At 39.4% G+C, this 23,029-nt stretch overlaps 1 protein-coding gene and 1 pseudogene across 1 annotated transcript in view; both read left to right on the top strand.

The window, feature by feature from the left end:
* Window positions 1-841: 841 nt before the first annotated feature.
* Window positions 842-1,379, top strand: LOC128059206 (ferritin light chain-like; annotated as a pseudogene).
* A 5,308-nt stretch (window positions 1,380-6,687) lies between these two features.
* Window positions 6,688-23,029, top strand: part of VPS13B (vacuolar protein sorting 13 homolog B) — a 775,227-nt gene continuing 758,885 nt past the window's right edge. Inside the window, exons 1-2 of the mRNA XM_052651420.1 lie at window positions 6,688-6,834; window positions 19,495-19,638. Of these exons, the coding sequence (XP_052507380.1) occupies window positions 6,688-6,834; window positions 19,495-19,638 (291 nt within the window). The remainder of the gene's footprint in view (window positions 6,835-19,494; window positions 19,639-23,029) is intronic.

Below are 23,029 nucleotides of genomic sequence, written 5' to 3'. Positions count from 1 at the left end.
TTAAGCAAACTCAGGGAGATAGTGAAGGACAGGGAAGCCTGTCATGCTGCAGTCCATGGGGTTGCAAAGAGTTGGACACAACTTAGTGACTGAACAGCAATAACAGAAAAATACAAAAATGTCTATGTACTTACATCCTAACTCTCAAATATTAAATTTTGTATTATTAAAAAAAATTACTGATACAGTTGAAATACTTTGTATTCCCTTCCTCTGCTTTATTCTTCCATCTCTTCTTCTTTAGAGATAATTACCATCCTTAATTTGGTATTTCTCTGTGTCATTAAAATATTTAATATACTATTTAAACATATTGGGTTGGTGAAAAGATTCATTCAGTTTTTCATAAGGTGACTCTAGTGGTGCTTAATTGTCTTTAACTTCATTCAAAACAATTTCGTTAGACTGTATTGTAAACAGCTATCATATCACCATGTGTTAAAAAAAAAAGTTATCAAAATTGGTAAATTTTTGTGTAGCCATTTTAATAATGATGATGGAGTAAAATAAACATTTTTGGGACTTTATGCTTTATTATTTCAAACAAATAATAAATGCAACAGAAGTGCACTAAAAAAGATTTGTACAGTGTATTGAGAAGGTGCTGTGACTGACTGAACGTTTCAAAAGAGGTTTGTGGGCAGTGTAGTCAGTGGTCCCTCGGCTCTCTCTTGCTTCAACAGTGCTTGGATGGAACAGACCCAGGGATGCCCCTTGCTCCAGCCTCTGACCACCTTCCAACCTTTTCTCTGGTTGCAATCTTTGGAATCAGCCACTGAGCTGTCTGCAAACATCAGGACCAGAAACACCATTTTTTGAGCTTAACTCCTTATGATCAACCATGAACTCCAAGATTCATCAGAATTGTTTCACTGAGGTGGAGGCAGCCATCAGCTGCCTGGTCAAAATGCATCTGTGGGCCTGCTATACATACTTGTCTCTGGGCTTGTATTTCAACCAGGACAATGTGGCTCTGGAGGGTGTGGGCCACTTTTTCCATGTATTGGCCAAGGAGACGCAGGAGGGTGCAGAACACCTCTTGAAAATGCAAAACCAGCACAGTGGCCAATGTGCAGAAGCATTTCAAGAAGAGTGGGGTAAAAGTCAGGACTCTATGGAAGCTGCCTTTCTCAAGGAGAAGAACCTTAACCAGGCCCTTTTGGAACTTCATGGCCAGGGTCTACCCAAGCAGACCCCCACATCTGTGAATTTTTGGAGAGCCACTTCCTAAATGAGGAGGTGAAATTCATCAAGAAGATGGGTGACCGCCTGACCAACCTCTGCAGTCTGGCTGGTTCCCAGGTTGGGTTGGACAATATCTCTTTGAAAGGCTCACCCTCAAGTATGACTCGGAACCTCTGGAGCCCAGTGACCTTTGAGGAGACCCCCTAATGTTAGGGCTTCTGCCTGAAGCCTCTCTTTGCTGACAGTAGGCAGCTTTTTAACACTATGGAGCCCTCCTCCAAGCCTTGGACCAAATGGAAACCATAAAGCTTTCAGCAGCAAAAACAAAAAAAAAGTGTTTGTGAAGTTTTGTGCTGGAGATATCTGGCTGGACGATGCTCCACGGTCAGGTAGATGGTGTAGAATGTTTGAAGTTGATAGCGATCGAGTCCAGACATTAATTGTGAATAATCCATGTTACACCATGCAGGGACATACTCAAATATCCAGTGCAACAGCTTGGTTATGTTCATCACTTTGATTTTTGGGTTCCATATATGTTAAATGAAAAGAACCTTCTTGATTATATTTCTGCATGCAGTTCTGTACTTAAGTGTAACAAAAATGTTCCATTTTTAAAACAAATTGTGACAGGTGATGATAAGTGGATACTGTACAATCGTGTGGAATGGAAGAGATTGTGGGGCAAGTGAAATGAATTAGCACCAACCACACCAAAACCTGACCTTCATTCAAAGAAGCTGATGTGTATATGGTGGGATTGGAAGGTTGTCCTCTATTAACAGTGTCTGGGAATCCACACGATTAATTCCAACAAGTACTACTCACAATTAGACCAACTGAAGGCAACACTTGACAAAAAGTGTCTGAAATTATTCAGCAGAAAACACATAATCTTCCATCAGAATACCCCAACAATGCATGTTTCTTTGATGACCAGGCAAAAAGTTGCCTGGGAAGTTCTGATGCATCCACTGTATTCACCAGAAATTGCAACTTTGGGTTTCCATTTTTTTCAGTTTTTACAAAATTCCTTTAATGGATAAAATTTCATTTCCTTGGAAGACTGCCAAAGGCATTGCCAAAAGAACAGGTTTTTTTTATTCAAATGATAGAAAGTTTTGGGAAGATGGAATTATGAAGCTGCCTGAAAAATGGCAGAAGATAGTGAAGCAAAACGGAGTACATTGTTCAATAAAGTTCATGGTGAAAATGAAAAAAGTATCTTTTTTTTTTCATTTTTTTATTGAAGATAATTACTTTCTTTCATTTCTACTTAAAAACCAAAGGAACTTTTTGGCTAACTCAATATATATGTAGCTTTCATAATATATAGCCATATATTTCTTGGAATGCCACGTGTATGTATATGTATATATATTATATATGTGATATGCTATATTTGTTATTTTCTCTATGTTTTATTTTTCAGATATTGGTAAATATTTAACTTTGTTCAGTTTTTTTTGGTAGACCAAGTTGCAAACCATTAGTCCAGTTCAGTTCAGTTCAGTCGCTCAGTCGTGTCCGACTCTTTGCGACCCCATGAATCGAAGCACGCCAGGCCTCCCTGTCCATCACCAACTCCTGGAGATCACTCAGACTCACGTTCATCGAGTCTGTGAAGCCATCCAGCCATCTCATCCTCTGTCGTCCCCTTCTCATCCTGCCCCCAATCCCTCCCAGCATCAGAGTCTTTTCCAATGAGTCAACTCTTCACATGAGGTGGCCAAAGTACTGAAGCTTCAGCTTTAGCATCATTCCTTCCAAAGAAATCCCAGGGCTGATCTCCTTCAGAATGGACTGGCTGGATCTCCTTGCAGTTCAAGGGACTCTCAAGAGTCTTCTCCAACATCACAGTTCAAAAGCATCAATTCTTCGGCACTCAGCTTTCTTCACAGTCCAACTCTCACATCCATACATGACCACAGGAAAAACCATAGCCTTGACTAGACGGACCTTAGTCGGCAAAGTAATGTCTCTGCTTTTGAATATGCTATCTAGGTTGGTCATAACTTTTCTTCCAAGGAGTAAGCATCTTTTAATTTCATGGCTGCAGTCACCATCTGTAGGTCATATTAATTTGATAGGTCATGAACTATTTTAGAAAAAAGAAATAGAATAACAAAGAAAATAGAATACACCACAGGTACTCAATTTTTAAGTATAGGTTTGTGAAAGTTCTCTTTATATATAAGCTGAGTCATGGCGTAAACTATATTTCTAACTGAATAAAACATTTGAAAGTCATAGCTCTAACTATTTTCATCATTAATATTTCATTATATGAATATACCACATTCTTCCTGTTGATACTTCAGTTGTTTGCAGTTTTACTATTACAAATGTTGCTGCAAAATACTGTTAAGCTTGTCTCCTTGTTCACATATGCAAGTCTTTCACTGTATTACTTACAAGTGAAAGTGCTAGACTAAATGAGTTTTCAACTCTGTGGGATATTGCAAAACTCCTCTTCGCTAAGGAATTTTTACTAGTATACAACATCCATAGGAAGTACAAGAGTGAACCCTAATGTAAACCATAGATGTTGAGTTATAATGGTATGTCAATGTAGATTCATCAGTGTCACTCTGGTGGGGGATGTCAATAATGGAGAAGGTTTTACGTGTGTGGGGGCAAAGATTATATGGGAACTTTCAGCTCAAAGATTATATGGGTACTTTCAGCTCAATTTTTTCATGAACCTGTAACTGTGCTAAAAAAATAAAGTTAATTAAAAAAAGCAAAAAATTTCACCTCACCCTGGAGAACTACTGCCTATATAGCCATCCTGCCTCAAAGGCTTATTAAGACTTAAAAATATTTTTTTAGGGAGGGAATATCTCTCAATAAAAAAAACATAACAGTAGGAGATCTGGGAAGTGCTGTTTATTTGACAAAAAAACAGCAATTATGGAAATATATTAGTGAAAAGGAATGAAATGTATCTCGACTGCTTATAAAACAGGGCACAGCAGAACAGGTTGAAAACCACTATTTTTTGATTCTTCAAACGAAAGGAAAAAAATCAGTGCCTAAATAATTTTTCCAAGGCAGGAATTTGGCAATTTTCTTTTGTTGGCTCCAAGAGAAAAATGGCATAATAAAACAAAAAATGTTTAGTATTCCATAATTAGTTTATACAGCACAGTAAAAATCTATTAAAAATATCTGGCTAATTTATTTTAATACATTGGTCTGATTTGTTGGGGCTTCCCTGGTGGCTCAGAGGATAAAGCGTCTGCCTGCAATGCAAGAGACCCAGATTCGATCCCTGGGTTGGGAAGATCCCCTGGAGAAGGAAATGGCAACCCACTCCAGTATTCTTGCCTGGAGAATTCCATGGACAGAGGAGCCTGGTGGGCTACAGTCCACGGGGTCGCAAAGAGTCAGACACGACTGAGCTATTTTACTCACTGGTTGGTTAAATTGCCACACAAATAAGACTAGGCCCTTTTTCTTTCCTTAGAAAAATAAGGAAGCTTGGAGCTCCTTCTCTAGACTTCCTAGGGGTTTCATACAATTAGTTGAACCATTTATATTAAAACTTCTGAGTCATGGCTTCAATCCCTTCACTTTTCAAGTGAAGCAGATAACTAAGATATTACTTGGATAATTTACTTGACTGGTTTAGTAGGCTTTAATAAGATCTGAGTTACTTGGGTTTTTCGTGAAGGCTTTTTGTGAGGACAATTGCTCTGAGTTAGCATTAGCTGCTGCTTTTTCCCCCTTCTTCAACTCCCTCTCCCCGCCGCCCCTCGCCCCTGTTCTTTCTTTTTGAAACTTTAGATCCGTTTTGTTAATGAAAATAAGGAACTAAGGTATCCTCACTTGTGCCTCTTTCCTATTGCAGTTTCTGAAACTTTCAAGAAATCTTGACTTTCAGTAAAGAGTTTTTTAGGAACGTATTTACAAAGTCTTTTCAATGCAACGAGAACATGGGTGTATATTTTAATTACTTTATAAGGTTTAAATCTGTTTTCAATATGCAGTGGTGTCTTCAGAAGTTACTAAAAATAGTAAACGTTGGTCAAAAATTAGGCAGCATGTCCTATGCTATCCCTTTAAGCCCAGTAATTTGGGTGTTTACCAGGTGTTAGGTGTTAGAGTTTGTTGCCTGTGTCAGCTTTCAAGGCACTAGAAGGAAAGGTAGTATTTTATACATTCATTTCAGCCTAATATAACCAGCACCGACTCTTTGAATTCATTCTCTTTCAGCTATTGCTTTTCGCTTTCTCTAAGTCTCATTTTCTTCCGTAGTCTCATTTCTGCCTTCTGCTATTCATACCCGTTTCTGCAGTTGCATGTATCAGCTGCAGTCCAATAGACCGCCACGATTTTCTCTTTATTTTTCCCCCGCACAAATGTAAGCATAACCACTTCTTCGCTCAAGTATTAAAAAGTACGCCAAAGCTGGTTTACACCTTTGGGCAAAACGCTCTCCCCTACACCATACCTTAATTCCTTCCTTTTCTCCTTTCCTCCGGCAAAGCAGCTTTCGATCTAAATTGCTATTGCTCTGCCCACCGAACCCAAGTTCTCGCTAGCCCTTCCGTTTCCAGAGAGAAACGAAAACCACTTGGTTTTGAGGGCTTTCAAGACCACGACCCACTTTCTTCCTCCTCATCGGATCTCTGGCCCTCTGCACTTCCTCATTCGGAATCCATCTCCACCTAAGCGGCTGTCTTCCCGCAGCGCCACTTCCGGATCTCCGGCGTCTCCATTTTACGGGTCCGCCCACCTCCCCCGTGCACTTCCTAGAGCTTGGTCCGACCACCAGTGGGGTCGGAGCGGAGGCGCGGGCTGGCCGAGCGAGCGCGAGGGGTCCCCTCCTAGAAGACGCACTGCACGGCGTCTAGGGTCTGAGAACCCCGGTCCTGCCTCGGAGTCGAGTGCGAGGAGGGGGAGGAACAGTTCGTTCCGAGCACCGAGCGCCGCGCACCCGGAAGTGGCGCGGTACGGGCGCTGCGCCGCCTCCGGAGGCGGGTGCCAGGTACCGGGAGGTGGAGGAGACGCCACGGTACTCCTGGGCGTGAGTGTCAGCCGAGGGCGCAAGAGGCGGGAAGCCGGCCTGGTTCCGCGGCGGTACATGCGGCCGGGTTCCGGGGGCCGAGGGCCTCCGGGGCGGCTGGGCTGGCTAAAGGGCTGCCGTGGCCGAAGGCGAGCCCGCCTCCCTTCAGTTCCCACCGCCGGCACCGGCTTTCTTCCTGTCACCACCGCTTCCTCCTCCTGCTGCTCGCCGGGCGGGTTGAGGGGAGTTCTAATGAGGAAGGCGTTGCTGTAGAGCCCACTTGAGTTTTCTCTGTTTCTGGGAGAAGGCGAGCGGCCGCTTTGGTGGTGGGGGGTGGGGGGGGTGGGGCTCTTGCTTTTTGGCCTCTACAGCCCTTCCTGAGAAATGCTTTTTTTCTCTCAGGAATTGCACCACAGACTTAATTCCCTCTCCTGTTTCTCTCTCTACCTCGTTTCAGCTTCTGACTTTGTGACTCCTGTGTACCTTAAAAGATGCTGGAGTCGTATGTGACTCCCATTTTAATGAGCTATGTGAATCGCTACATCAAGAACTTAAAGCCGTCAGATCTACAGCTTTCGCTATGGGGTGGAGACGTGGTTCTCAGCAAGCTGGAGTTAAAATTGGATGTGCTGGAGCAGGTAAGCGGTGCAGCTGTCACGGATTGGAAACGTTTTCAGCCTGTTTAGAAGTAATCTGGTCTTTCCTGCACTTGGATTTTATGCTTTAAAACCTTCGTTTTTCTGCTAATGTATTTAGGGCTATCTTGAAACTAGAGACCCTCTTCAGAAGTTTTTTCTTTTACAGTTTGTTGCTAGTGATGGATTGTTAGAATCGTAATCCCCCAAGTTGCCGCAACCGAAAAACAATTTCATTGTTCTTGTCAGAATTCTTCCCCCATTTTACTCAGTTCTTAAACATTACCGAATATGCTAATTTACACTGCTAGGATTCTAAATGATGCTGGAAAATATTATATTCCTTTTTTCCCTTTTGGGTAATGAAGACAACAAGGTCAGATCTTGAGGAAAGTTCTCTTCGTAGGAAAGATGACATTACCCATGGAATTCTCAGAATATTGAGTAGACAGATAAAGATTGAAAATGACAGCATAATTGAAAACTTCTTTCTTAATCACTTTTTAAATTTTCTTTCTAACGTGAGAATGGTCTGATGCAAATTAACTGTAACTTCAAAGTTTATATATTAGGTCACTTACTACGTTTATTATTAACATATATCAGGTAATTCTGTTAGGAGATTTAGATGCTATTTAGGAGATAAGGGAATTCACACCCATGGTGATGTTATTAATCATTTTTGGTTATATCCCACCGCTTTCTCTATTGAATAATCTAGAGTTAACACTGAGAAATAATATTCTTGGTTTCTTCGTCCTCTCTCTAAGATTGATTATCTTAATATTTTCGTTGTTTTTTAATGAGCAGAAATTCTAAGCATACAGCTTAATTTTTGCATACTGGTGACACCTTTGTAACCACTATCCAGATCAAGAAATAAAATATTTCCTGCACTCAGAAAGGCTCTTCTGGCTTCTTTGTAATTAGCAGCCCCACCCCTAAGACAGGTGATTGCTGTTCTGACTTCTGTCAACACACGTTTCTTGAACCTCTTCTTGAAACTTAAATAAATGGCAATCACTTGTGTTTGAATTCTTTTGTTAACATTGAGGCTAAGATTGACTCAAGTTGTTGCATGAAAGATAGTTTATTCTTTGTATTGCCTTGTTGTATTCCATTGTATAAAGATTCATTTTGCCTATATTTTGTATTTATTTTCCTTTTGATATACATTTGGATTTTTTTCTACTTTTGGCTATTATGAAGAAAGCTCTTATGAACATACTTGTATTGGACATAGGTGTTTATTTCCCTTAGAAGGCAGGCATATGTTTAACTTTAATGGATACTGCCAAATAGTTTTCTGGTGTGTTGGTGGTTTACTTACGCTAAGTTGTATCCCACTCTTGCAACACCATGGACTGGAGCCTGCCAGGCTCCTCTTTCCATGGGATTCTCCAGACAAGAATACTGGAATGGGTTGTCATTTGCTTCTCCAGGGGATCTTCCCAACTTTACATTCTCACCAGTAATGTGTGGGAGTTACAGTTACTTCTCATTTTTTGCTGTTAAACAATGAGTTTGTTATTTTTAGCCTTTCCATGTACTATGGACTGTTTGTATATCTCTTTCTGGCGAAATGTCTGTTCAAGTCCTTTGCCCATTTAAAAATTTTTTGTACTTGTTACTGAGTTGTAGGAATTATTTATATATTTTGGGTATCAGTCCCATATCGGATACTATTTGCAAGTATTATCACCCACTGTGGGTTGACTTTTGACGCTATTGATAGTGTCCTTTGAAGAACTAAAGTTTTAAATTTTGACAAGTCCAGCTTACACATTTTTCTTTTGATGCCTGGGCTTTTGGTGTTATATCTAAGAAATCATTGCAAAATCCAGTATCATGAAGCTTTCCCCCTATATTTTCTTCTAAGAGTTTTATAATTTTAGCTCTAACATTAGGTCTTTGATCACTTTGAGTTAATTTTTGCATATGATACAAGTATCCAAGTTCGTATGTTTTTGCATGTGGTTATTCAAGGGTTACTTGGAAGTGTGTTGCTTAATTTTCAGACATTTAGGGAATAGTTGGTTATCTTTCTGTTATTGATTTCTAATTTAATTCCAAATGTTCAGCATATTCTCTGTGATTTTGATCCATTATAATTTGACTCAGTATGTGGTCATGAATTTTTATTTTTGGAAATATTTCATTTGTAATTGATGAGAGATGTATCCTACAGTTTTTGCCTTTTTCTTCCATAAATGTTAGTTGCTTCAAATTGGTTACTCGAGTTCTTCAAATCTTATATATCCATATATATTTTCATTGTCTGCTTGTTCTGTTAATTACAAAGAGAGATATCTTAATGGTAACATTTCCAACTATGATTGTGAATTTGTCTACTTCCTTTTTATAGTTTTGTCAACATTGACTTTATGTGTCTTGAAGTTACACGGCTAAGTTCACACAGGTAATAGTATTTTGATACCTTATTTTTCAGTTCAGTTCATTTGCTCAATCGTGTCTGACTCTTTGCGACCCCATGGACTGTATAGCACACCAGGCCTCCCTGTCTATCACCAACTCCCGGAGCTTACTCAAACTCATGTCCGTCGAGTCGGTGATGCCATCCAGCCATCTCATCCTCTGTTGTCCCCATCCCCTCCTGCCTTCAATATTTCCCAGCATCAGGGTCTTTTCAAGTGAGTCAGTTCTTTGCATCAGGTGGCCAAAGTCTAGGAGTTTCAGCTTCAACATCAGTCCTTCCAATGAACACCCAGGACTGATCTCCTTTAGGATGGACTGGTTGGATCTCCTTGCAGTCCAAGGGACTCTCAAGAGTCTTCTCCAACACCACAGTTCAAAAGCATCAATTCTGCTGTGCTCAGCTCTCTTTACAGTCCAGCTCTCACATCCATACATGACTACTGGAAAAACCATAGCTTTGATTAGACAGACTTTTGTTGACAAAGTAATGTCTCTGCTTTTGAATATGCTATCTAGGTTGGTCATAACTTTCCTTCCAAGGAATAAGTGTCTTTTAATTTCCTGGCTGCAGTCACCATCTGCAGTGATTTTGGAGCCCCCCAAAATAAAGTCTGTCACTATTTCCATTGTTTCCCCATCTATTTGCCATGAAGTGATGGGACTGGATGCCATAATCTTAGTTTCTTAATATTGAGTTTTAAGTGAACTTTTTCACTCTCCTTTTTCACTTTCATCAGTTCAGTTCGGTCACTCAATCGTGTCCGACTCTCTGCGACCCCATGAATCACAGCACACCAGGCCTCCCTGTCCATCACCAACTCCTGGAGTTTACCCAAACTCCATTGAGTCAGTGATGCCATCCAGCCATCTCATCCTCTGTTGTCCCCTTCTCCTCCTGCCCCCAATCCCTCCCAGCATCAGAGTCTTTTCTAATGAGTCAACTCTTCACATGAGGTGGCCAAAGTACTGGAGCTTCGGCTTTAGCATCAGTCCTTCCAATGAACACTCAGGACTGATCTCCTTTAGGATGGACTGGTTGGATCTCCTTGCAGTCCAGGGGACTCTCAAGAGTCTTCTCCAACACCACAGTTCAGAAGCATCAATTCTTCAGCGCTCAGCCTTCTTCACAGTCCAACCCTCACATCCATACATGACCACTGGAAAAACCATAGCCTTGACTAGATGGACCTTTGTTGGCAAAGTAATGTCTCTGCTTTTGAATATGCTATCTAGGTTGGTCATAACTTTTCTTCCAAGGAGTAAGCGTCTTTTAATTTCATGGCTGCAGTCACCATCTGCAGTGATTTGGGAGCCCCCTCAAATTAAGTCTGACACTGTTTCCACTGTTTCCCCATCTATTTCCCATGAAGTGATGGGACCAGATGCCATGATCTTCGTTTTCTGAATGTTGAGCTTTAAGCCAACTTTTTCACTCTCCTCTTTCACTTTCATCAAGAGGCTTTTTAGTTCCTCTTCACTTTCTGCCATAAGGGTGGTGTCATCTGCATATCTGAGGTTATTGGTATTTCTCCTGGCAATCTTGATTCCAGCTGGTGTTTCTCCCAGCCCAGCATTTCTCATGATGTACTCTGCCTAGAAGTTAAATAAGCAGGGTGACAATATACAGCCTTAACGTACTCCTTTTCCTATTTGGAACCAGTCTGTTGTTCCATGTCCAGTTCTAACTGTTGCTTCCTGACCTGCATATAGGTTTCTCAAGAGGCAGGTCAGGTGGTCTGGTATTCCCATCTCTTTCAAGGTAGCATTCCCTCATTGCCCCTGAGATTTCTGTTGTTTTTTTTAAATAACTTTGTCCAGTTTCTTCACTGCTTTTTGGGGAGAGAATTTGCCAGCCTTCTAACTTGGAATTCTAGAAGTCCGGTTTTAAATTTATGTTTATTTTGTGGTAAAAATGGATATAGCATAAAATTTACCATCTTAATCATTTTTCGGTGGGCAGTCGTGTTTACTATATATACATTATTATTCAACAGGTTTCTAGAACTTTCCATCTTCTGAAATGCCAGGGTCCAGCCCTGGTGGATCCAGGGTAATTCCAAGGGGAGATGGCATTGGTGAGGAGAGATTTATTTATTTAGAGATATAAAGAGAGATTAAGAAAGAATAGTGTAGTGAAAAAACAGAGGAGAAAAGAGGCTGTATTTCTTGGTTTACATAGAAAGCCTATAAAGCTCCGAGACAAGGGACTTGCACCATCTACATAGGCCGCAGGCACCCGCTTGAATAGTGGAGGGTGCCCCACCTTGGGTTCCCTCTCGCGTGGGTCTTAGAAGCCCAGGCAAATCAGTAGACACGGTGAGCCTCTATGCTCCAGGTGGGAATTCAGCCTGAAACGGGAGAATAAGAAAAGAACGACATGGGGGAGCCAAGCATCGGAGCAAGACCCACAACTTTATTTTCAAAGGCAGCTTATATACCCCAAGTTGTGCATAAAGAAGTAATGGAATATGCAGAGTTATGCAGGGGCAGCAGTCCTGACCCTTATTGAGACCAGGCTTATTTTGCATACCTTCCCATATATAAAAGGTCTCAGGTGATTTACATTATCTTCTGGCCAAGAGGCCTGTTAACATTTTTATGGCTCTTGTCCTAGATAAATGTTTATCAACCAGAAAACTCATTTTCCCTTGAAGTGTTTTTTCTTTAATCTGCATCACCCTCAAAGTACTAAATAAAGTTACATTCCTGTAGAACAAAGGTGCAGTGGGTTATAATAAAGTACTTAACTCAAAGATCTAATGTTGCTAATGTCAGGGTTCAGTTCAGTTCAGTCGCTCAGTCGTGTCCGACTCTGCGACCCCATGAATCACAGGACGCCAGGCCTCCCTGTTCATCACCATCTCCCAGAGTTCACTCAGACTCACGTCCATCGAGTCCGTGATGCCATCCAGCCATCTCATCCTCAGTCGTCCCCTTCTCCTCCTGCCCCCAATCCCTCCCACCATCAGAGTCTTTTCCAATGAGTCAACTCTTCGCATGAGGTGGCCAAAGTACTGGAGTTTCAGCTTCAGCATCATTCCTTCCAAAGAAATGCCAGGGCTGATCTCCTTCAGAATGGACTGGTTGGATCTCCTTGCAGTCCAAGGGACTCTCAAGAGTCTTCTCCAACACCACAGTTCAGAAGCATCAATTCTTTGGCACTCAGCCTTCTTCACAGTCCAACTCTCACATCCATACATGACCACAGGAAATACCATAGCCTTGACTAGATGGACCTTAGTCAGCAAAGTAATGTCTCTGCTTTTGAATATGCTATCTAGGTTGGTCATAACTTTTCTCCCAAGGAGTAAGTGTCTTTTAATTTCATGGCTGCAGTCACCATCTGCAGTGATTTCGGAGCCCCAAAAAATAAAGTCTGACACTGTTTCCACTGTTTCCCCATCTATTTCCCATGAAGTGATGGGACCAGATGCCATGATCTTCGTTTTCTGAACGTTGAGCTTTAAGCCAACTTTTTCACTCTCCTCTTTGACTTTCATCAAGAGGCTTTTTAGCTCCTCTTCACTTTCTGCCATAAGGGTGGTGTCATCTGCATATCTGAGGTTATTGGTATTTCTCCCAGCAATCTTGATTCCAGCTTGTGTTTCTTCCAGTCCAGTGTTTCTCATGATGTACTCTGCATAGAAGTTAAATAAGCAGGGTGACAATATACAGCCTTGACGTACTCCTTTTCCTATTTGGAACCAGTCTGTTGTTCCATGTCCAGTTCTAACTGTTGCTTCTTGACCTGCATACAGATTTCTTAAGAGGCAAGTTAGGTGGTCTGGTATTCCCATCTCTTTCAGAATTTTCCACAGTTTATTGTGATCCACACAGTCAAAGGCTTTGGCATAGTCAAGAAAGCAGAAATAGATGTTTTTCTGGAACTCTCTTGCTTTTCCATGATCCAGCGGATGTTGGCAATTTGATCTCTGGTTCCTCTGCCTTTTCTAAAACCAGCTTGAACATCAGGGAGTTCACGGTTCACGTATTTCTGAAGCCTGGCTTGGAGAATTTTGAGCATTACTTCACTAGCATGTGAGATGAGTGCAACTGTGCAGTAGTTTGAGCATTCTTTTGAATTGCCTTTCGTTGGAATTGGAATGAAAACTGACCTTTTCCAGTCCTGTGGCCACTGCTGAGTTTTCCATATTTGCTGGCATATTGAGTGCAACACTTTCACAGCATCATCTTTCAGGATTTGAAACAGCTCAACTGGAATTCTGTCACCTGCACTAGCTTTGTTTGTAGTGACGCTTTCTAAGGCCCACTTGACTTCACATTCCAAAATGTCTGGCTCTAGATTAGTGATCACGTCATCATGATTATCTGGGTCGTGAAGATCTTTTTTGTACAGTTCTTCTGTGTATTCTTGCCACCTCTTCTTAATATCTTCTGCTTCTGTTAGGTCCATACCATTTCTGTGCTTTATCGAGCCCATCTTTGCATGAAATGTTCCCTTGGTATCTCTAATTTTCTTGAAGAGATCTCTAGTCTTTGCCATTCTGTTGTTTTCCTCTATTTCTTTGCATTGATCGCTGAAGAAGGCTTTCTTATCTCTTCTTGCTGTTCTTTGGAACTCTGCATTCAGATGCTTATATCTTTCCTTTTCTCCTTTGCTTTTTGCTTCTCTTCTTTTCACAGCTATTTGTAAGGCCTCCCCAGACAGCCATTTTGCTTTTTTGCATTTCTTTTCCATGGGGATGGTCTTGATCTCTGTCTCCTGTACAATGTCACGAACCTCATTCCATAGTTCATCAGGCACTCTATTTATCAGATCTAGGCCCTTAAACCTATTTCTCATTGTGATTACTGTATAATCATAATGTCAGGGTTACTACCTGTTTTTTCTACATACCAACTATATCAACAAATAAAAGATATGAAACTTGGCAGCATGTATTGGCTCAACAATGAAACCCTTAATTAGTTCTATTTTAATGATTTTGACTCCTCAGAAGGCCCTTCAGTTCAGTTTAGTTCAGTCGCTCAGTCGTGTCCGACTCTTTGCGACCCCATGAATCGCAGCACGCCAGGCCTCCCTGTCCATCACCATCTCCTGGAGTTCACTCAGACTCAGGTCCGTCGAGTCCGTGATGCCATCCAGCCATCTCATACTCGGTTGTCCCTTTCTCCTCTGCCCCCAATCCCTCCCACCATCAGAGTCTTTTCCAGTGAGTCAACTCTTCGCATGAGGTGGCCAAAGTACTGAAGCTTCAGCTTTAGCATCAATCCTTGCAAAGAAATCCCAGGGCTGATCTCCTTCAGAATGGACTGGTTGGATCTCCTTGCAGTCCAAGGGACTCTCAAGAGTCTTCTCCAACACCACAGTTCAAAAGCATCAATTCTTCAGTGCTGAGCCTTCTTCACAGTCCAACTCTCACATCCATACATGACCGCAGGAAAAACCATAGTCTTGACTAGACGAACCTTAGTCGGCAAAGTAATGTCTCTGCTTTTGAATATACTATCTAGGTTGGTCATCACTTTTCTCCCAAGGAGTAAGTGTCCTTTAATTTCATGGCTGCAGTCACCGTCTGGAGTGATTTTGGAGCCCCCCAAAATAAAGTTTGACACTGTTTGCACTGTTTCCCCATCTGTTTCTCATGAAGTGATGGGACCAGATGCCATGATCTTCGTTTTCTGAATGTTGAGCTTTAAGCCAGCTTTTTCACTCTCCTCCTTCACTTTCCATTTCTAGAATTTTTTAAGCTTCCTGTTCCTCTCACGGTCGGGAGGCTGTAAACAATCACATGCGTAGCTGTAAGTGTTTGGATAAACCTGTCAGGCAGGCTAGAAAGCCATCAAAGTGGTTTTTGGATTGAAACACTCTTATTATGCCCATGAGACTTATTATCTAAAAGCTCTAAATTAACTTTTTCCAGAAAAAGGTGGTGGGCGGACAGCCTCCTGTTAATGTCAGAGGAGTTGGTGAAAGGCATAATACAGTAAGGCAGACAGATTCTGGTTTTGGGATAGATGCTTGAGTAGGTCCAGGGAGGTTCCCTCGAGATCTGACTCGCCTTTGTCTGTAGGGTCTCTTCCTCATGACCTTTGCCATGGGCGGGATTCCTCATACTGGCTCCCGGCACTGAAACTTAAGCTCTGTACCCATGAAACTACTGCTTCTCTTTTCTGTCTCCCCCTGGCCACCACTGTTCTTCTGTGTCTAGGAATTTGACTACTTTAGGTACGTTTTGTAAGTGAAGTTAGACAATATTTGTCTTTTTGTGACTGGCTTATTTAACTTATCACGATGACCTTGAGGGTCATTATATGTTATAGGTTATAACAGAATTTTCTTTTTAAAGACTAAGTCATATTTCACTGTATGTATATACCACATTTTCTTTATCCTTATCTTTCAGTGGACATCAGGTTTTAGTAACCTCTTGACTGTTGTGAATAATGCTGCAAAAAACATGGTTGTACAAGTATGTTTTCAAGATCCTGCTTTCGGTTTCTTTTTAGTGTGTGCTCAGAACTGAGATTGCTGGCTTATATGGTAATTCTGTTTTTAATTGTTTGAATAATCTCCATACTGTTTTCTATAGTGCTTGCACTATTTTACCTTTTCAGCAACAGTGCACAAGGGTTATACATTCTTTATATACTTACCACACATTACTTTCTGTGGTGGTGGGTTTTTTTTGTTTGTTTGTTTTTGTTCTTGTTTCGTTTTGTTTTGATAGGGGCCCTGCTAACAGATGTGAGATGGTATGTCATTGTGGTTTTTAATTTAATTGATTTATGGCTGTGGTGGGTCTTCGTTGCTGAATGCTGCTTCCTCTAGTTGAGGCAAGAGTAGTGGCGGCTGCTCTAGCTGCAGTGTGTGGGCTCTTCATTGGGGTGGCTTTTCTTTTTGCAGCACACGAGCTCAGTAGTTGTGGTGCACGAGCTTAGTTTCACTGCAGCATGTGGAGTCTTCTTGAACCAGGGATGAAACTCCTGTCTCCTGCATTGGCAGGCAGATTTTTAACCATTGGACCACCAAGGAGATCTGCCATTGTGGGTTTAAAAAAAAAAAATTTTATTTATTTGTTTTATTTTTGCCTTTGCTGGGTCTGTGTTGCTACGCAGGCTTTTGTCTAGTTGGGGCGAGTGGAGGCTACTCTTTAGTAGTGGTGCACGGCCTTCTCAATGCAGTGGCTTTTCTTGTTGCAGAGCACAAGGTTTAGGGCACATGGGCTTCAGTAGTTGTGGCTCGTGGGTTTAGTTGCTCCTTGGTCTGTGACATCTTTCCGGACCAGGAATCAAACCCATGTCTCCTGCATTGGCAGGCAGATTCTTTACCCCTGAATCACCAGGGAAGCCCTGTCATTCTGGTTTTGATTTGTATTTCTCTGATTAATGATGGTGAGCATTTTTTCCTTTTTGTTGGCCTTTTGTCTGTGTTCTTTTGAAAATTTCTATTCAAGTCAATTCTCCATTTTTAAAATTCGGTTATTGTTTTGTTGTTGTTGTTGTAGTTCTTTATGTCGTCTAGATTTTAAACCCTTATCAGATCCTTTCTGTTTCTCCCATGTGATTGCCTTTCTGTTTTGCTGACTGTTTTCTTTGCTTTCTGGAGGTTTTCAGGTTTGATACAGTCCTATTCATCTATTTTTGCTTTTGTGCCCTGTTACAGTCATTTTTAAAGTATCCCTTTTTTTCCTGTGAGGATATTTTGTAATAGCCTTTCTACAATGTGATTTATGAGAGCTATTCAGTTCCTTTGTGCAGCCATAGATATTCTGTTTTAGGGATGCATTGTTTTCCTGAGTAGTTCCAAGTAAATAAAATATTTTTAAGTTGTACAGTATATTTCAATAATGAAAAAGAATGAAAAGAAAATCATTTCTTTTGGTTACCTTAGGATGACCCACTTGTTTTAACAGTCAACATTTTCTTTTGCCTTTTATAAGGCGTAAATGTTCCTATTTGTTTATCACAGCAACTCTGAGATGAGGAAATGGAAATGATTTTGCTTACAGTGAGTTGATTTAAGTGAACTTCAGTTGGATTACCAGCATGGGCCATGTGATTCAAAATTCCATGTTTTAATATAGAATATTGTCCCTTATGTTAATGTTCAATTAGTCATTCAGGTAAGATTAGTAGTATTCTGGTGATAACAAGGTCTTGAGTTTGATTTAGGTGTCTTTTAACTTCTTCTAAGAAAATCCAATTTTGCCCATAGATTGCAAGTTTTGGTAGTCATTTCACAAACCTATCATTGTTACACACCTCAGGGGTAGAGATGGAAATGTCATTGAAACATTATCCAGATAAATGTATAACCAATGGAAATGTACTCGTTGCTCGTAAAGGAAGTTAGATGTAGTGTAGTTTTATTAAGAGCAAGGGCTCTCTGGTGTAATAATTTCCAGTTTCAGCTCTCTAAGATGAGTTATTTTGAAAGTTATTTGACCTTTCTGTGCCTCAGATTTTGGAAATGTCATTGAAACATTATCCAAATGAATGTATAACCAATGGAAGTGTACTCGTTGCTCGTAAAGGAAGTTAGAAACAGTGTAGTTTTGTTAAGAGCAAGGGCTCTGGCATAATACTTTCCAGTTTTGAATCATGTCTCTCTCTAAGATGAGTTATTTTTGAAAGTTATTTGACCTTTCTGTGCCTCAGATTTTTTTTTTAAATCTATAAAGTGGGTATAATAGTATTTACTTTTTGGGGTTCCTACAAAGATTAAAGGTTGCATGCACGTAAAGTACTTAAAACAGTGCCTGGTACACAGTAAGTGCTCATTAACATGGTATTCATTATAGACACTGATCAAAATATAATCTCTCCCATTGATCAATGCTTGGAGAAATTACTGCATCTTTAAAGTTAATGAAATATTGAGAACTGTTAAAATTGTGACATTGTTAGAATAGTAGAAATATCAATAGATTTTTAGTATTCTGCTCTTTAATAAGCTTGTTGAAGACATAAAAGAGGCTTTTACATTTGTAGTAATAAATAGTGTCCTTATATTGATGGCCTTTGAGGAAGACAGTGTCCTAAGCACTTTATGTAAATTAATTGATTTAATCCCCAAACACACTACTATTATCCAGTTTTATGGATAAAGAAACTGAGATGCAGAGATGTGGTACAAGTTGCCTCTTGTCATTGTGCTAGTAAGTAGCAGGTGTAGGATTAAATCCCCTTGTGCTGGTTCCAGATTTATTGGTCTTAACCATTTTGCTGTACTGTCTATATATGTATGTTTAGCTACATTACTGCTGTGTTGCTAAACCAAGGTGGATACTTCTTGGATGAAGGAACAGCTTAATATTTATTTTAACTTTCACAAATAGAGTTACAATAATGTGACTGAAATACAGTCTAAATGCAATTTATTATTACTTTTTTTGTTGTTGGTTTATGACATTTTATCTGAAGGTGAAATGATTTAGTATAAAGTGGTTGTGGTAACCTTTGTTTTCATTTCTAACCTTTTTAATCACGAAACAGTTATAAAACATTTAAAATTTATCATCATATAGTTTCTAGGTATGATCTTTAGGTAAAGTTCAGGACTTTTTTTTTTTCCCAAAGTTGATCAGTGTTTATTTTGTCAGGTCATTCTCCTGTCTTTAATTCAGTTCCCCTCTTTCATCTTGCCTTAAAATCCTGTTCTGTTGTCATTTCCATTTAGCAAAATAAGAAACAGAGACCTTGACAGGTTAAGTGCCTTATTAAATATAACTTGCACAATACGTTTTTGTAGCTCATCAGTAACTATAATTTAGCAAGTTATTTGATGTTGCTTTTTGATGAACAGTAATTCCCTGAATTTTGTTTTTGTTGTTGTTATATGATGAAATTTATTGCTTTTTATATTTTTTTAAATTGGAGGATAATTGCTTTATAATGTTGTGTTGGTTTCTGCTGTACAACAGTGTAACCCAACTCTCAGTATATATCTGTATCCTCTCTTTCTGGAGTTGCTCTCCCACCCCATTGTATCCCCCCTCCATCGTACCTCTCTAGGTCATCACAGCTCAGCGAGCTGGGTTCCCAGCACTGCTCAGTGGGCCCCCCCCCCCCCCACCCCCCACTTGCTAGCTGTTTTACAGATGGTAGTATATGTATGTCAGTGCTACTCTGTCAATTCATACCACCCTCCCTAGAATATTTTTGTGTTGGAAATTTTGTTTCTCTTTTCAGAAAGTATTTTGGATATTAGAATGAAAAATATTAAGCTCTTACTAAATTTTATTTAATGTTTTGTGTTTTAAGGAATTGAAATTACCATTCACTTTTTTAAGTGGACATATTCATGAACTGAGGATCCACGTGCCATGGACAAAACTGGGTTCAGAACCAGTGGTAATTACCATCAATACAATGGAATGCATTTTGAAACTTAAAGATGGAATACAGGTAAGAAATTATTGAACCTAGTTGTTTATGTTAACCAATTAAAATACTTTATTTTTGGGGGCCTGTTCTGGGTCTCCATTGCTGTGAGTCAGCTTTCTCTAGTTGTGGCGAGCTGCGGCTACTCTCTAGTTGTGGTGAACAGGCTTCTCATCGTGATGGACTTCCTTTGTTGTGGAGCCAAGGCCCTAGGGTGTGTGGCCTCCAGTAGTTGCAGCTCCTGGGCTCTAGAGCGCAGGCTCAGTAGTTGTGGTGCGTGAGCTTAGTTGCTCAGCTGCGTATGGGATCTTACTGGATCAGAGATCGAAACTGTGTCTCCTGCATTGGCAGGCAGATTCCTTACCACTGAGCCACCAGAGAAGCCCCGACCAGTTTAATAGTTATTAGTAATTGTTATTTCTTTAACTTTTGGAACAGGCCAGCTTTTACATAAACAAATCTTAGCTTATACACTTAACTTTTTTGTTTTTGGCTTCACTGGGTCTCTGTTGCAGGCTCAGTAGTTGTGCCATGTGGGCTTAGGTGTCCTGTGGCATGTGGATCTTAGTTCCCCTACCAGGGATTGAACATACGTCCCCTGTACTGGAAGGCAGACTCAATCACCAGGGAAGTTCCACACTTAATTTTTTTTTTTTTAAACAGAACTATGAAAATAACAATTGCAAAAGAGTTTTCTTAAATTTGGATAAAACATCCTAGCAGTTATTTTCATATTAATCTTACTTACTCTAGTCATAGCCTTAGTAGGGATTATGCTTATTGCTTATTACCTTTATCTGTAAGAAATGGGGTCTGATTGTGTTCAATTTTTAGGTGAAGGTTTTTGAATTTTCAGAGGATCTGTATGATTTTTATTTCCTTACATGACATTTCTAAATGAGATGAAATGTTTTAAAGTTATATTTTGAGAAGATGAAAATATATTGAATTTACCTTCATACCAAATTTCACTGTATCTTTGAAATTTTGTCATTAGAATCTGATGTTTTGGACTTAATTCCTCTTTGACCCATGTTATATTTCATTTTTTGTTAAGGTATAATACTGATTTTAAGGAGTTTGTATGAAAAATTTTCTAATTTAGGAAGCAAACAGGTTTGGACAGCAGCATGTTTTGATGGATTTTTCCACTTTTATCCTGTATAAAAGTAGTGTCTTAGTCTTTCATTTTTATGATTTATTCCTTAGCCCATTATTTAATTTTCAATTTTAAGGAAGCCTTTCTAGAACCAAGTGAATTGATGAGTATTGTTAAATTTAATCTCTGTGAAATGAGTTAATGTAGGGAACAAGGTATAAAGAAGGTTGAGAAGTACTTGCAAACGAGACTTTCAACCAGGGCTGAACATTCTTGCAAATGAGATGTTCAGCTAAGAATCCTCTGTTTGTTCCCGTGGGAAAAGAACATTTCTTGCACACAAGGGTGTTTCTCTGATTCCTCAAAAGGAACAGACCCAGGGACAAAACGGATTCTAAGTTGATAAAGAAGTTCCCCCAAACAAAGTCTTAGCTGCAGTAACTAAGTTAAGGTAAAGGTTATCTCGCCCTGTGCCTGCGCACTGTATAGTCGCTGAATTATAGTGCTTGCCAACTTGCCCTGTAGATTGTTGTGCAAGGCATATAAAATAAAGCAGCTGTAAAAAACAAGGAGAAAAAGTAAAAAGATTCAAACCACTCTGCAGTGTTGGTGTTTCATTCCGTTGCTAACAAGTTAAGGCTATTTATAAATTGGTAAGATCATTTCCTTCTTGAAGTAGATAACTTTGAGTGTCATATGAAATCACTGGGCTCAAACTTTTTTTCTTTCTGTGAAATCCCTTAATTCTGAACCTTTATTTTCCATTTCAACTTAACTAGTGTAAATTCCTGAAAATGAGTGTATCAGTGCTGTACTCTCATTAAAATTCATTTTGTGAACTTTAGATATTTGAGATATTGATTTGGGAATCTGTAGATAGTTATGGGCAACAAAATTTTATTTTACATTTACATTTAGTAATACTTAAATGGTTCTTAATCATTATGTTCTTGAAATTTAATTTTTTTAAGAAGTCTGGACTTGGTTATACCACCCATGCAGTGTTCCATATTAAGTGGAAAAAAAAAATCCAGACACTTAAGTATTTTTTCAGTGGGAAGGTGGAACTTTCAAGGCCAGATGTCCCATAAGAAACACATTTTAAAAGAGGCAAATTACAACTAATTATAGAGGTTTCAGTAAAAGATTTGTAACACATGACTCAGCGTAACCTAGAACTAATATTTGATATTGGACCATGCATATGGCTACTGCAGGAATGATCAGATTTCCTGCTTGTGTGGTATTTGAGACTTGAATTTTGTGGTGTGTACAGCAAAAGGTCAAGTGTCATGAGTGTAAACCACTCTCAAAACAAGTATTTTTTACAGATGTTTAAAATTTTGAGCTTGAAAGGATTTTTGAAAATTGCAATTGACATTTGGACAAATTATTCAGCAGTGTGCACCCCTGGAGAGTTATGCTTCAGTTTATACTGGTGATTAGAATTAATTTTTTTTTTTAACTGTGCCATGAAGTATGCAGGATCTTAGTTGCCCAACCAGGAATCGAAGCCCGGTCATCTGCAGTGGAAACACAAGAGTCTTAACCACTGGACCACCAGGGAAGTCCCTGGTGTTAATTTTTTGGTGAAATCATTATAGAGGAAACATTTTAAAATAGTTTATTTTCCTACTTTAAGCTTTGATTAGTATAATAGGAAATTAAGTTAAAAAATCATATATGTACTAGTAAAATTGAGTAAGCCCATATTTGACTTATATTATTTCTAATTATTACAAATGCATAATGAAGAAAAGACTTACTTTCTAAATAAAATTAACATGGGATTGTAGGTAAAATGAAGGGGCCTTTAAGAGTTACAGATATGAATCTGGTGAAAATACTATTAATGTATGAGAAAGTAATAAAATTTGAAAGAAATCTGAGGTTTATTTAGAAATCATTATAAAAATATTGCTAAATTTCTTGATAAAAAGGCATGTGCAGTTTGTAAAGTTCAATTAAATTCTAACATTTGTTGATTTTATTTTAACTTGTCAGCACACTGAAAAGCATTGCAAGATACGTAATTTCTGCAAACTACTTAGGAAAAAAGATTTATAATTGTGACTCCAATGATAATTATACTGCCTTAACATGTCTCTGATCATTTTTAATTATAGAGTTTTTTTTATGTGAAGGTGACTAACTTGTGTGTTAGGTAAAGTCATCTTGATGTTCACTCTGAATTATTTTAATATATTGATATTCTAATTAGCATTGTATTCACGCTGAGAGACAGGTCTGTGTTAGTTATACTCACCTTTAGATCCTGCAGATTTGTACTGTTTTTATTTTTCTTTTTTGGACTCA

This window comes from Budorcas taxicolor, chromosome 14 (assembly GCF_023091745.1).
Source record: "Budorcas taxicolor isolate Tak-1 chromosome 14, Takin1.1, whole genome shotgun sequence".
NCBI classification, from domain to species: Eukaryota; Metazoa; Chordata; class Mammalia; order Artiodactyla; family Bovidae; genus Budorcas; species Budorcas taxicolor.
The sequence above is the reverse complement of the archived record's forward strand: the minus strand, read 5'-3'. Positions and strand labels throughout refer to the sequence as shown.